Source organism: Mytilus trossulus, chromosome 1, assembly GCF_036588685.1.
Source record: "Mytilus trossulus isolate FHL-02 chromosome 1, PNRI_Mtr1.1.1.hap1, whole genome shotgun sequence".
Lineage (NCBI taxonomy): Eukaryota > Metazoa > Mollusca > Bivalvia > Mytilida > Mytilidae > Mytilus > Mytilus trossulus.
Genome location: NC_086373.1, coordinates 738,199 through 754,079, shown reverse-complemented (window position 1 = coordinate 754,079; position 15,881 = coordinate 738,199). Strand labels below are relative to the sequence as shown.

The 15,881-nt window shown below is 30.5% G+C and overlaps 1 protein-coding gene across 1 annotated transcript in view; it reads right to left on the bottom strand.

The window, feature by feature from the left end:
* The window catches only part of LOC134711965 (transcription factor AP-2-epsilon-like), a 30,735-nt gene extending 15,889 nt beyond the window's left edge, over nucleotides 1–14,846 (bottom strand). The window contains exon 1 of the mRNA XM_063573037.1: nucleotides 14,529–14,846. Within this exon, the coding sequence (XP_063429107.1) occupies nucleotides 14,529–14,567 (39 nt within the window). The 5' untranslated portion in view covers nucleotides 14,568–14,846. The remainder of the gene's footprint in view (nucleotides 1–14,528) is intronic.
* Nucleotides 14,847–15,881: the final 1,035 nt, after the last annotated feature.

Genomic DNA, 15,881 nt, shown 5'->3' with positions numbered 1-15,881 from the left:
AAATTCTGGACGTAGTACATTAAAAAATTGTCAAATAATACATATACTAGTCTATAGCTGATTGTCTTAGTAATTGACACACATGGTGCCACATCATACACATTCTGTTTCATACACAATGAACATATAGCAGACAATGGTGAAGTTATTAAGTTGATCTATTTTTACTAATTTAAAACTGTTCTATTTTCAATTTTTTTGTGTAAAACTTGTTGCATGCGTACTGATTGATACTTTTTTCTGGAAAAAAAATTGTTTATTTATATGTTGTTATTGGCTTTGAATTAGCTTTCAGTTACGTCAAGTACCATTACATCAGAAATGGGAGTCTTTTGACTTTTTGTAAGTTGATCTTCGTGCTTTGGGAAAAGGCCTCTACAAATAATGGTCCTGTGTTGTCCAAATGTTGTGCTCAGCCTCTTACACTACTGACCTATGTTAGGGGAGGGGGCGATCTGTCGTAGACGCGTTGAATCCTGTTTTTTATAGCTTATTGTGCAGCGCTGTGTTTTACTCATTGTTGAATCCCCATGATGACCTGTGTTGCTAAATAATCCGACTTTGGTGGAGGGATATCTTATGTGCATTTATACCGCATGTTCAGTTATTTTTATATGAACATATAACAGTTGCACACGTCCAAATATAAGCGAAAAGGCATTCAAAACAGAATTTCATCGAGGACTGATTTTAAAAGTACAAAAAGAATGTAATGTTTGACACAAGTACTGGTTATTTTGTTACTATAAAACTAGGTGAAATGCGCTTGTTAAAAGTCCTTGCAGATATTCAAGTTAGTCGGGTCTACATAGAATTTTGAATGCGTTTCCACAAATAAAGCATTACTCAAGGACTTTTTGAATATATAAAAAAGATCAAAATTTAGAATTCAGAATTACATCTAATCGTAGAATATCATTTCCACAAAGCAAACATAAAATGTTTTAAATCTCAAGATTTTGCAAATAGCTGGAGGAAAAATATATTGATTTTGACTTCATAACATTAGCTATTTTATAAAATATTAGCGTATTTTTTTTTGTACGAAGTCTTAAATTGTTGCTTTAAGTGTTTATCCTAAAATTAACTTAAAATTACTATTATTTATTTAAATACTTTTGAAGTACTATTCAAAAATATAATATGAACTCCGAGTTGGTTCCCTGGCTTTGCGTTTTAAACTGTGAACATTATGTAACCTAAAACATTTCATTACCACTGTAGTGAGGATGTTTAGAGATGAGATTAAGAAAAGAATAGTGGTCATAAGACGATTTTCCGTCCATTTTGCTGACCGTTTATTACTTTCATGTTTTGAATGTAAAACAGGTACTCCATTTAAACATCGTATCATCGGTTAAGTGGTTTGGTGTTGCTTTTGCAATTGTTACATAGGTTGAAGTGTGGATCGGTATTTCATGAACAAAGCGGATTAAGTAAACTCGAGACAAACTGGCGCTACCGTTCAATGTTGTAAAAATACATTTTGAACAAATTAAAGTTTCCATTTAAATAAGAAACAAACGACTTATCCTTTTTAATGAATAGCAATTTAAAAGGAGTGAAAAGCTACGATTTTCTTATCTTTTAATTGGTTGGTATATATTATGGAAGTCTCTGTTAATTCAATTGAAACCATTTAAAATGTTTTGGTGCCATTTAAGCACAAGTAAAAATAGTTGGCACATTTTGCTTCAATAAAACTTGAAAAAAGACTGTTATAAAATGTCCACAACATTTTGATAACATTGGCGATATATTGTAAAGACATAAATATATATAACACATTTATAATAAAATTACCTACACATTAATTCGATTAATATGTCAGTTTCTGGATCAACATATACCAGCTATATAAAGTTTTAATATTTAATTATTTCTCTGCAAATTAATTCATTGGTCCTTATTTCTGTTTCTATTAAAACAGTAAGCGAGTAACGCGTTTCTTACTTAAAAGCCTTAATACATTCAAAACTAAACGAAGACCCAACTATCAATTGTATTTGGAAATTCGAAGTACAGGACGTTTAACAAGCACTTTTTTCATAGTATATTATTGACAAATTAATTAATTTGAATCAAAATGGTATCTGCAATGAAAAAACTGTTACACCTAGATCTAAAGACGGACTGGCCAAATACAAAAAGAAACTATATCTTATTAAAAGTACATATAATCCAAGGCTAAATTAGAGGCGATATGTATTTTGATATTATTGTAAATAACAACATACCCCATTAATCAAGTTTACATATTGGGATGAATCAACCCTCCCATTGATCACAACACTTTGTACGTCTATTTTGATAACTGAAATTAATTTGACCATTTTGGTCTAGTACCTATAATTTGTTGCTTGTCTAAGTTTTGTGGGTGTAACATGATAAGATGTCAGGGTTTCGTCATCAGATGAACAACAAGGCTCTTTCATCCTTACCCCTCATTCGTTATATATACTACAAGACTGTATCATTTATCTTAACTAACGAAAACCAAAGAACCGTCACAAAAATATATAATGTCCACAACATATAATGAACCATACACATATATAAACGACAAAAAGGATCACATGATGACCCCTGTTTATAGAACACCTGCTACAAAGAGATCGGGTCTGTAAGAATTGTTTTGTTTGTGTGTGGTAAAAATGTTAACATTAAAGTTACGTCAGTCAGCTCCGTGCTTTATTAATATATAACATATGTATTTGGTTAAATCAAAATACAAAAACAATGTTTACAGAAAGATTCATATAAAGTCAAGATCTGTTAATTTATCTTAAATACATATATTGTAAAACTGTTATGCAGTTTCATTTTTATCTGCACTTGAAAATGTTAAACATTTTTTTAAATAAGAGTTGATAAATGAGCTTTGCACATATTTTTCCTCAATCTATGTTTTTGGTGGAGGGATGCTATTTGAATTGTTCTCCCGACTGCTTATACTTCAAATAATTTTTTTAGTAATCGTATGTTTTTTGTAAATTTTAACTTCGTTCCTGACCAAGTAAATTATACTCATTGAATTGTTTAAACATTAAGAAACTTTTTTTCTTTCATTTTGCATATAGTTCCTTGATAGCTTTATCTTAAAAAGCTTCTTGATAACTCTATAGGAATTTTGCAACGACCCTTCTTCCTATCTCGAGATGGAAAGTTCTATAAATTCCAATTACAATTTTAAATCAACAAATCTTATTTATATAAATATTGCGGTTCCGGAACTATGCAGCACGACATGCTGTATATTATTTATTGTATTTAAGTATTAACACGGACCGGCTACAAAAGAAACCGACAAAGAGGAGAATACACAAGCGAGCACGCCAATGGAGTCGGCAACTGTCATTTCAGTGAATTCAGGTCGGGAATACAAACTCGTTATCTTTATCAAATCAAAACGCATGAAAAGGACGTGGCAATTATATCACGAAAACTAAATGAAAGTGAGACAGATTTTACTATTGGATTCAGAGACAATTATTTCCCATAGACAATTCATAACACATGAGCGAACCACATGATGCCAAACGTTTTTCTGCTGTTTTGAGTAACATTGGATATGACAGGGTTTTCGTGCTAAGAATAGACAGAATTATTTTACCGATATCATTGACCATATTGGTTAGATATTATCGGAATATTTATCTCAAAATTGTTCTCAAGATGTTGGGTGTCTTCAGACGAACAAATACGATTATGGCGGTAAATGTCATCAATAGTTGTCCCAGCATTGTAAATTGAGCTGTTGTGTGCCATGGTCGGTCGTTTTATGTGAAAATCTAGACCTACCGAATAGCTTGTAATTTGTTATCACGCGGGTATTATCAGTTTTTGTGAAAAGTAAAGTGACAACATCTTAAAGGATATCATTTAATGTTGGAGGAGAATTACTTGTTACAACTGGTAAAAAGAGTGACAATCATAAACCGGTAACCAGACACCCGTCAATTTCAAGTCCTTTTTTGAATTCGTAATTTTGATCAACTGAATAAATCATCTCTACATGCAATTGACATCTCTTTTGAATGAACGGAAGCTAATATTCTGAAGATCATGGGAACTTCGTTTCAATCCGAAAAAACCTGGAATAAATTATTTAACATTTTTTTATATTCATTGTCAATTACTTGAAATTTAAAATGTGACCAAATTTCATTTTTGGGTCAAACAATTCCAACATAAGTTCTAAACTTGCTTTAAGACTTTCTGAGTTTCGTCAAGTGAAAATGATTAAAAACATCAGACTTATAAAATATTTAAATTGAATAAGCTGTTATTCAAGCAAATATATGCACTAAAATTAAAACTGTCCAATGAAGATAAAAATAAGAACTACTAGAAAGCCATTACAAAATTTAAAAAAGGGAAAATAAAAAAAAAATCGGGGCAAATAGATTTGTTAAAATATTTTAAAATCTTAAAATGCTGTAAAAAAATGATTTAATAAGTTCGAAGTAATTTCCTAACAGATAGGAAGCTTGATAAAACTTGGTGTCTTTAAAATAATGTTACCTTAACAATTTCTAATTTCATATGAAACCATGAGGACGGTACGGAGCTAGTTTTCCACCTTGTGACTCACATCTTTAAGTGATCTTAATGTTTATCAAATTAAACGAATTACATAATTAAAAGGCCATTTTATCAACCGTTAGTATATATTTACTAAACCAGAAAATATTTCATCTTCAAAATAGGTATGTCCATATAAGGTAATGGGAGTAAACTATGTAAAGTAAGGGATGAATGACAGATGTCACAAGAGACATGATGTAAAGATGATACCACGATGAAAGGGAGATAATGCAAAGAAAAACTATGTCTTTTCTCACTCATATTTTGTTTTAGCTCAGTTTATATATGGGTTACTAGTACTTGTAGGATATGCAGGGGTTTTATTTTTGTAGAATCCTCTAAAAGTCAAATCATGTGTACTAAAACTTGAATTGACGTAAAAAAACACGATAATAATCAGATGTAAACCTCAGTTAGAAATGAAAAATAAATTATAATGGGAATACTAACCTAACCTTAAAGTAGAATGGTAAGGGAAATATAAAATCAAAATCAAAAACCCACGAAGCTTTTTCTGCTCGCCATTGGTATTGTATGCAAACATCAAAACAAACAATTTGCACTTGTTACTATTCCACCCTTTCGCAACAATACTATAAAAGGAACATTTAGTCAATGCCAATGGTTGGGGAAAAGACATCTATTCGCACATTTTTAATATTTATCCCTGTTGAACTTATTACGCTCAATTAAAATGAACATTACAGACACGGGGAACAAATGAGACAGTCTTTGTATTACTATTGTTTTTATCGAGGGAATGATACCAAATTGGACTAATACACCTAAAATTTCAAATTTAAGACACTAAATAAGCTTTCTTCCGAACAGTAGATAAGTTCCTGTAAATCTTATCATCTGATTCACTACAACGTAGAGAACAATTGTGTGGCATCAAAATAAAAAAGACATAATTGTAAATGAGTGCAATTAAAACGTAAACCATTAGTTTATCCATTGAGTCATAGGTGTTAAATATGATTATAACCTTGCAAACTAGACAAATACAAATGACATTTCTGTGAACTGTTACGATCTTTAGGAGACAGGTCAAAATGAGGTAAACAAAAACGTCAAATTGACATAGATGCTCTACCACCACCATGACTTAATGCTACGAATCAAGTCCTAAATGTCTTCTGGTAGCAATATTTTAAACTGAGAAATTGGGATACAGTCATACATGACTCATGCTGTATCCCAAATATATCTCGACTGGAACGGGGACAAAAATGACAAATGAAGTCATCCACATTCATAAGTAAGTGAGTGCTTTTAAATTTCTACACAAAGTGAGATTCTAAACATAATACTAATAATAAAGGAACAACATATTCCAAGGTACATAAATCGTTCATCTGTCGTTTTGGCATCAAATTGATACCATGCAATGCAAATAGTTGTGTTGAATGGAAACTGATAATTTCGGTTATTTTATTTTGTATACTCCAAGAATATATTTTGTTGTACCGATTTATCGCTATCTACATTAGTTTGTGTAATACGTACCGTCATTTAAGGTCAATAACTTCTATAATAAGTCGATCTATTTGTCAATCTGATTTTCTGATCATTTTTTACTGTAGCAGTTACTCTCGGTCTATAATAGTTTACACTAAAAAAAAACAATCGGCATAAATCGTCCAGGACAACAACTCTTATACATTTGATTTCGACTATGTTTTCCTATTTTGCGGAGGAGTCTTACTATTTACATTTTTTAAAGTTTCTGTCTACTTTATTTTCTATAAAAATACAAAACATGGGTAAAAATTGTCACTCAAGGGCAATAACTCCAACAAGGAATCGACTGGTTTTTTTACTTTTTTACAAAGTGTTTAGAATCTTGTCATTGAGGTCATTTTGTGAATATTTACAGTTCCTCTTTCCATAATAGTTTTCAAGATATTACTTGCATTTGATTTCCCTCTTAATTTATATGTTTCAGGTTTAGCCATAGTTATGATGTTTGCAGGCGGGATCATTGTACATAGTTTTGAAATAAGTATACCAAGTGTTAGTGTAACCTTGTTGGTTCTATCATTGGCCCACTAGTTTCCGAGGAGTAGATTTTTTTTTAATTTAACAGACGATGGACGCCAATTCATGGCTTAAGCTTGTATAGCCCTCTCTGTACCATATTTTGTGATTTAATATATTTTACTTTATCTACAAATTTGTAGAGCAAAAGTTTGGTGAGATAAATGATCGGCCTTCCAAATGCCTTCCAAACTATTCAAATGCTTGCTAGGTAGCCTGCCAGGACGCTTTTGGTATGATATTAAGAAAAGGAATAAATTTGATAAGTACTTATAATGAAAACGGACAAAAATTAAAATGAGGAGAACATAGAAAATAATATATTTTTATCTATGCATATACAAAGCAAATAAATCAGTTGCATGGATAACGGAATTTTGTGTAAAATTAGTTTATAATGTGGCGATGGAATAAAACCACTGACGTGCCAACAATGGTTATATCCACTGTAACAGATTCAGAAACACCACAATATTATATTTCTTTACGATACTCTTATAATAAAGTCACATAAAGTTCTAAGGGATATTCTAGACACGCAAACTTAATGCAAATAACTTGAGAAGTTGGGGCAAAATTATTAGTCTAATAATTGAAATGACCTAAAGAAATAGATTAATTAACAGTTCGCAAAATTATCGAAATGACCTAAAGAAATAGATTAACTAACAGTTATTTCACTAAAGGTCATTTCGATTACTGCACTAATTATTTGTCAAGAACGGTTTCCGTGTCGAGTAGACCGGTGTACATGAACCTTGGTTTTGAAACATGCTTATTTATGACGACAAACAGGTAATTGTATATAAGGTTCTGAAATTATGTAATAAAAGAGCTTTTCATCGATCTTTGTGATATAGTTTCCAGGTTTTCTTATCAATATGTTGCAAATATGAACATACCTCTTTCAAATACTAGTGAAACAACTAACAAGTCTCTTTTGCATTCCAACTATATATAGACAATAATAATAGACCAAAGAGAGGCGGAAGACAATAACAAAATCAAACTGATACGTCGAAGGCATGTTAAAAACGCCATAGCAAAAACGAAAAATACAGAAAGATAAGACAACCTAGAAAACTGAGGTATAGTGATCTCAAATGCTCAAGTAATAGTTTAACAGATATTTTAATGAGCTATGTCAATGTTATGCAAAATGACCTAGAAAACACTTTATTGAAGGATTTTTCTAAGGATTGTGCACCCTTGTGTTGATTCTATGCTAAACATATGGAAAATTTATAGAAAATTTACAGCGTTTATCCATGTACTCTCATATTTGGTGACTGATAGTTATAGGATTAGTCCATGCAGTGCTAGCATTGATTTCCTTAAAACAAGTGTATTTAAAATGTAGTTATTAATTAAAGCAAATATGAACATGAACCAAATCAAGTACACCTTTTATTCTCTAGTAATTCCATGCATTTGTGAAGTATACACAGTACAGTAAATATGAACGAATTGGATTACGGTTTTATTATAGTTCTTTGACAACTGTTGAGCAATTTTGACGTAACTATCTTACTAAAACTTTATTAAAAGGAGCCCGTAAATGCGAAATTTTAATTATTTTTTTTTAAATTATTGTTAAGGAAATTTATGTTAATATTTTGTTTTTGTATGACATCTTGATGGAAAGGGACATTTAGATTATACCGGCGTTTGAAGTCGTCAGCTAGGAGGTTTGATTTAAGTTTACTGTTTTCTTTTAGTAGTTGCAGCATTTTCTTCATGTGAGTTTTTGTACCATACTAGTTTAACGTGCACCTTTACATTTTATGTTATAGTTTATCAGCTATAATTTTTATATACATAAAGGAAATAGAAATGTAAGAATTTGTAAAGAGTTTGCAATAGGGGACAAAAGGTCTTTTGAATGCATCCTGCATTTTTTCAAATATTCAAACGTAATAGATAAGCATTATATCAAAAGTAATCTCAAACTCTATATACTTTACTCATAAGACTGTCCAACAATTAATGCAAGAAGACAATGTCATTAAGATATTGTGTGTGGTTATTATGAAAATGTTGTTTCTGAATAGGTCCATCTGATTACATCTCTCGACAGAATTTATTCTCAAAATGTATCGCTTTGGAGCCCTATACTGAGAATTTCATAGAACAACCAGTCTCTGATTCGAATTAAAATTGAAGAAAATGATTGTATTACGACAGGCTTGTTATATATATGCTCCTTCTCTTTCGTAAACATTGAAAAAAAAACGTTTGTAAAATTTCTTATTATGCAAAATTAGTCTTTTAAAACCCTTATAATAATTTCAATTTTGATTTTCAAACAGAAGAAAACCCGGGCGGTAAACAAATGTTTGAATATACATAGAAAGGAGTAGGTTCAGTACATTAAGACCCCTTTTTGGCCCCAAAATAAAAGCAATTTTACAAATGTGAAATGCTTTTGCTTCACAAATATGGGCTGTTTTGACAAGTACTCCTATCACTAAGTCATGCTAAATTACTGAAATCTTTTAGTTAAATTTTAGACGGTTTCCGTCTCAAATGAGAGTGGCCGCATTCGTGTTCATTCATAATATTGAAGTGTTAGTTGTATTTGATGATAATGCAAAACATATATAAAGGTTGAGGATGAACACGGATGCGGCCACTTTCATTTTTGACAAAAACCATATGAAAAGTGACGATTTTTTTTTACATATTTGATAGATTTTTCATATTTAAGCTTGAATCGGAGCGTTTTTAATGACTTATTATGTTTAAATCTTTCACATAAACGAATTGAATCAACTGAAATAGACATTAAAGTGTTTGAAAAGTGTCCAAAATATTTCGTTAGATGAACCTGAAATTTGAGGCCAAAATCGGACCTTACCGGACCTACTCCTTTAAAATTAGTTGTATAAAGTTAAATGTACAATGTGTTTCTATAAAGTTAAATGTGTTGCTTGATTTAAAACATAAAAATAAATTCGACCTAAAGGGCAACAAGTTCGTTAGAAGGTTATAACCTTACAACAATGGATTAAAAAGATTTCTGCTTAGTTTGGGAATTCTCACCTATGGAACATAAAGTTATACGGATAAATAATTTGTCAGCACCAGCTAGGTATATTTACCCCGTTTATTGAGTAACACGTAGATGATGAATCGGTTGTCGTGGAATCACGATTCTTCATATTGACTTAAAACATCTAATACATCATCGAGTCTTTGATAAAATGACAAATTATACAGGTAAAGGAAATAAAAGTGGTATAGAAAATTTTCTAATAGTTGCAGAAATAATTTAAAAATATTTGTGGTTGACATGATTCAAAATTTGGTGTATTGACGACACAGAAATACTGGAAAGCTCTCTCTCTCTCTCTTTCCACCCCCATGTCAGATTATTGATCAAATTGACAATGTTTCATGCATATTCGAATCGTTGTCTAAATGAGATAAGCAACGGGTGGACCTCTGACTGCTCCGATTAATCCTGAGAGCAGTGCATTGGCTATATTACTGCTCCAAATATGCATCAGAGGAGCTTGGCGTGGTATTTAAGAATGGTAATGACAAAATGATATGTTTACGAAAATGTATATCCAGACATTAGAATCCAATAAACAAGAAAGAATACATGCATGCAGTGCAATATTTGTGTGTTTGTATAACCGGGATGTACTTCTTCAGTGCGGAAAAGGACTTTTGACTGCAATACATACGATCTGCTCAACACATGTGATCTATTTACACATACATGTTGCTTACAAATGTTATATATTTTGGAGTATTATTAACTATGTAAACTCTATCATTGTACCTCTACTTCAAATAATTTGAAAAATTTACAGAATAAATTGGTAACTTAACTTAAAGCCATCCAAATAGCGATGCAAATTAACTTTTTATCAGTATATCTGATTTTCTGTTAGTATAATTCCACATGCAAGGTATATAGATTCACAACACAAAAACTTTTATTTGATTGAAAACAGTAATATCAATAAATACCGTATAATAGATATAGGAAGATGTGGTGTGAGTGCCAATGAGACAACTCTCCATCCAAATAACAATTTAAAAATTAAACCATTATACATGGAGCCTTGGCTCACACCGAACAACAAGCTATAAAGGGCCCCAAAATTACTAGTGTAAAACCATTCAAACGGGATACATATAATACATTCTAAAAACTATTGCCAACTACATACAAAAAACTATTATCAAAAACATACAAATTACTATAATATGAAACTTAACTAAATCTTTAAGCCATTTCATTTCTACTTTCCGGAATGTGTGCATGCATGTGCATGCGTTTCTTTCTTTGCTGAACTATAGAAATCTTAATAAAAAATCTATTACTTTATTTCTCGTTAAAACCTGATGAATGTCATTAAAAAGAATTAATAACGGAGAAGGAAGGTGATTTTATTGTGATTTAATCAAATATTTTTATTTTTACTTTTTGATGTGTAGTCTCATTTTGACATTAACACGTGCATACTTCCATTTATACAAGTGGAATGAAGTTGTCATCTAATCCATGACCGTTTTCGTCAAAGATGCTGATATATGATTTTAATTTTAGTGTCTTTGACGGATACGACGGAACGACTGCTTAACCGTCTTCCGTTAGGTTTGACGACAATTTAACCGTCCTCCGTACGTTTTGTGACAGTCTCGCAATCTGTCAAAATAATATAACTAATTTGATGTTTTCGTATTATTGTTTCATTTATTGATATTTGATATACCAATCTCTGTCAGATCATTTGATTTAAACAATCTCGGAGCAGGTTTTATACGTTTTTAATGACAAATAATTTTTATCCACACGTTAGGCCACCGTTTTTGAATGACGTTCTGAAAGATCCAAAGTGTGCACTTGCAAAACCTATGGAAAGTCACAAAACTTTGAGGAGAAACACATGACGTACACAAACCAAGGAGATCCTTGTACAAACATATGATATTTTTTATATACGGATTCACTGATTCGTTTTCCATTGAAATAACTTAGTAATTTAAAATGTTAAAGGATGCTATGTTATTATCAATGTTTCATTGAATATATTTCTATAATTTACAAACTTCCAGTGATAATAAAAATATCCCACTTTGCTTTCTTTTTGTCAAATTATTATTTATACTTAAAGATAAAAACAATAATTTAACGGTCTTCAATTTTATAAATATAGTTTTTATTTTCAGATTGAGAGAATTTCATTTGGTTGAAATTTTAATAAAATAGGCGCTGTATAATACACAGAAAACATTTGTAAAATAAAAAGGAAACAGCTCCCGGGAAAATGAAAAAAAAAGACAAAAGAAATAAGTAATAATTTGTAATGTCTATTTTAAATTAAGTTATGTCATTTTGACTACTTAAAGTGTCATTTTTATCAACCACTGTCATCAACACGCTTTCTTTTAAAACTAGAAAAACTAGATTCTTCAAATCTTTATTCGATGAATTGGAGGTCAGATAAAATCTTTTTAGAATAAAGTTATTTAGTAAAAGTTTACTTAATGTAATTGAATTTAAGTGGAAATAGTTTTAAATAACAAAATTAAACGGATGCTTAATCTTGTCAATTGATTTTTTATTGCCATGGCATTTTTACTTTTCAATTTATATTTCATTTAAAATAAAAGTTAAAATTTCATTTGTTTGGATTTGAAATTTTATAGGAGTAACTTTTAAAGCAATATTTATTCAAAATGCGACATGAAATTATTTTTGTTTGTTTGATGCCGAGACAAGACAAGAACGAACAACTTGAATATATTGTACATTCAACTAGCGTCGATCAACTAATATGTTATTACATTTTAAAACAAAAGAATATTATAATTTAGTAATTAAATGAAAAAGATAATGAAATATTTGATATTCCACACAGAAGTTCTTGCAGACATCTGCTGCTATTTCAATAATACTGCGACATTTATTCTGAATTAATGTATAAATTTAACAGACCATTTATTTATCCATGAAAAATTAAAAACGAAAATAATCAACATAATGTTTTACAATATTTACATAAATTTTCCATTTTCCCTCTTTTTTTGTTTGTTTGAACATGTAATAAATGTACGAATGAAATATATAAATTGAATTCAATATTTTAAATTTAAATAAAAAAGACAAATGTTGAAAAACAAGTTTTGTTGTTTAAGGTAACATTTCATTGTACTGTGTGGACGATTAACTAGATACTGTTGTTTTCTGTATGCAAAAAGAGTGTGATGCATCCATAGAATTTATAAGATGTGATTATCCTGATAAAACACCAATTTTATTCAATTTGGGTGAAATTGGAAATAAAATCGACCAATTACCATCGTTAAGTGAAATGTTACGACGATTTATACACAAAGGTAGCTTCAATAGTGACAGATAAAAACAGATTATCAAATGATTATTAATAATTACTGTTATATAAATGATCATATTTAACACTGCGCTTTGAAAGCTAATTGAGTGCTTGAATATTATCTTGTATAGCGCTTCAAACATGATAAATAATTCATTCTCTTCATTTGAGATGTTAAGATATATCAAACTTTGTGTCATCAACTTATTAAAAATACATTAATTCCAGAAATGAAAGTTTAATCGCATCTGATTAGTAAAAGTCTTCTTTTAATAAAAAATGGTAATTTCTGAGCGATGTCATCTTAAATATTAGGTTTCAATCAACTCCTTTCTTAATCTCTGTCTTATTTTTAAAAGGAATTAAAGGTTTAATATTTTTTTGAAGTAGTATACATTTCAAAAGACATTAGAATGAAAATGTTTTGAAAAATTAATTATAACTTCACGTGAATTCATCTAACAAAAATAATATTGAAACGTATTTATTCCTGGATTTTGTATTTGTAATCCCTATGTCTGTGAAATGTACAAACAAACAGGCACGAGGGAGCGAAAAAGAACCCTAGGCATGATATTGTGGTGATATATTGTATTAATCTGAAATCGACGCCTAATCTGCTTTATGCTTTTAATCTAAGGTAAATACACAGATTTACAGATTCTCCCTCGTTTTCTTGTAAAAACAAAACCTGTAATTGCTTGCATATTATGTAAGGAAACAAATTGTTGGTAAATTTAACAGAAATATGATGGAACAGAAACAGAACTGCACGAAAGCCGGACACATTATTGGAGACCTCGATTTAATTTTAAACCTAAAATGGGACCAAGTTTTACTTCGCCTGATGCAAGCTGGAATAAAATTATTGAAGACCTCGTTTAAGAATAACCTCAGTGGTACCAATTTTCATCATTTTTCACAAGATGTACACTTAAACAGTTAATGTCTAATAGACTAGGAAAATATTTTAGTATGTAAAAGTTAAAGAATAAGCCTTTAGATACACAATCGCACAGGGAAGTCAAAATGGGTCAGTTTCTCATGTATCTGAACTTATAACCAGTCACAAGTTCACCATATTTTGACGCGATGTTTGAACGTACATATAACATATATGTAACATAATATATCTTATTTGGACAGGAGAGAAACCACTTGCCGTTCCTCTAGGTGGTAACATATAGTTATATCAAATTTTATTTACCTTGTTAAAATAAAGATTGATGTTGGACATTGTAACAAATTATTATTATGTGTTAGAAAACACTTTCATAATTATTTAAAAAATAAAATAACCACTGGCAAAATATGTACACTTACTAAATATGTACTTAAAGAAATAGCGGAGCAGTATATATAAAATCTTCATTTATATATATAAAAACTCCTTCGGACAACTGAACATAATTGTTTTACAAAATACAAAGTATATTATAATTTTAACAAAATGATATGTAGATAAACAGAAACAATTACGGAAATTAATCGCTAAGGGAAAAAAGAGACAATTAAAAAATTACGTGAGGGGTAAATAAAAATGCCTACCTGCCACGGATTGTTTGATTCTATCGCTAAGAATGACATGGCTGCCCCAAGTAGTTGTTAAAAATCACCAAAAATGCTGCCAGAAAAACTTCTAAAATGACCGATCAATGAATTAAGTTAGCTTCGATAGATACTTCACAGCTCCATATCAACTTTCTTGGTGCTTAAAGCAATGAAGCAATACACAGTGTAGAAAGCAGTCTCCTTGTTCGTAAGAGAATGTCCAAAAGCAAACTTTACTGTCTTGTCCTAAAGCATATATCGCAACTTCGTTAACATTTCTAATTGAATGTGAATCTGATTCTTAAAGTTTGTTTTTTGTTGCACATGAATGGAGCGTTCTGATTGGTTGAGTGGTTAGTTCTATCTATCAGGGGGTGTTAACCGATATTTAGGATGATATAAATACAATATCACAGTTCATCATCTATACGCATGTTTTATTTCTATTCAACATTTGTCAGAATATAACACCTGTATCACTGATTAAAGTAAATAATACAAGATATTATATAACTTATAAATTCTTACAATAATTTTTCAATTTCACACAAAACTCAATACAGAGCGAAAGAAATAATGAAATTATAGCATTAAACTGACACGGCGTAAATAATAACAGAATAAACCAAAAAGTAAACAAGGATAGGATTAATTCCGTCGTGAATCTGTACCGTACCAAATTCTTAAATACTCATTTTCCACACGACTTCATCCTTTCAGTTTATTTGAATAACATTAATAGAAGGGTCGGACCAAGTAGTTCTGTAGACGTTTGTTTTCCCCTCAAATTACTATAAAATAACACAGAAAATCGCACCTCTCCCGTTGTGCTCCTTTTATCATAAACTGTTGACGGACTCGGACCGACTAAGAGCGATACACTGACGAGGAATATTTTATGCTGCTTTGAACACGTTTCCTTCCTATTGTATGAAGAATAAATTACATGTTCTCTCTATTTCACACATTTTTGTCAGCTTAGTAGTTAAAAGTGGTAATTATACACCTAAATCATAATTATATTCAATTTTCTAACTTATACTTTTGCCTTCATCACTATTAAAAGCGTGAAATTTGAACACTTTGAAATGTTTACAAAACGTCTAAAGACCATCTGACCACATTTGTCATTTACCAATAAGTCAAATATTAAAATACCCCAAAGTCTTAAGAGTAGTAATATTAAAAAGGGAAAAATAGTTTTACAACATTATCAAAATAAACATGTTATTTTACCTAACGGGGCTCAGACAACACTCGTTTCTTCAAGGGCCGGGGGTTACGTCTTAGAAGGTTGAAAAATCAAGATGGTTTTGCTCTTGTGCCAAAGGGACATTTCATGTTTTATAA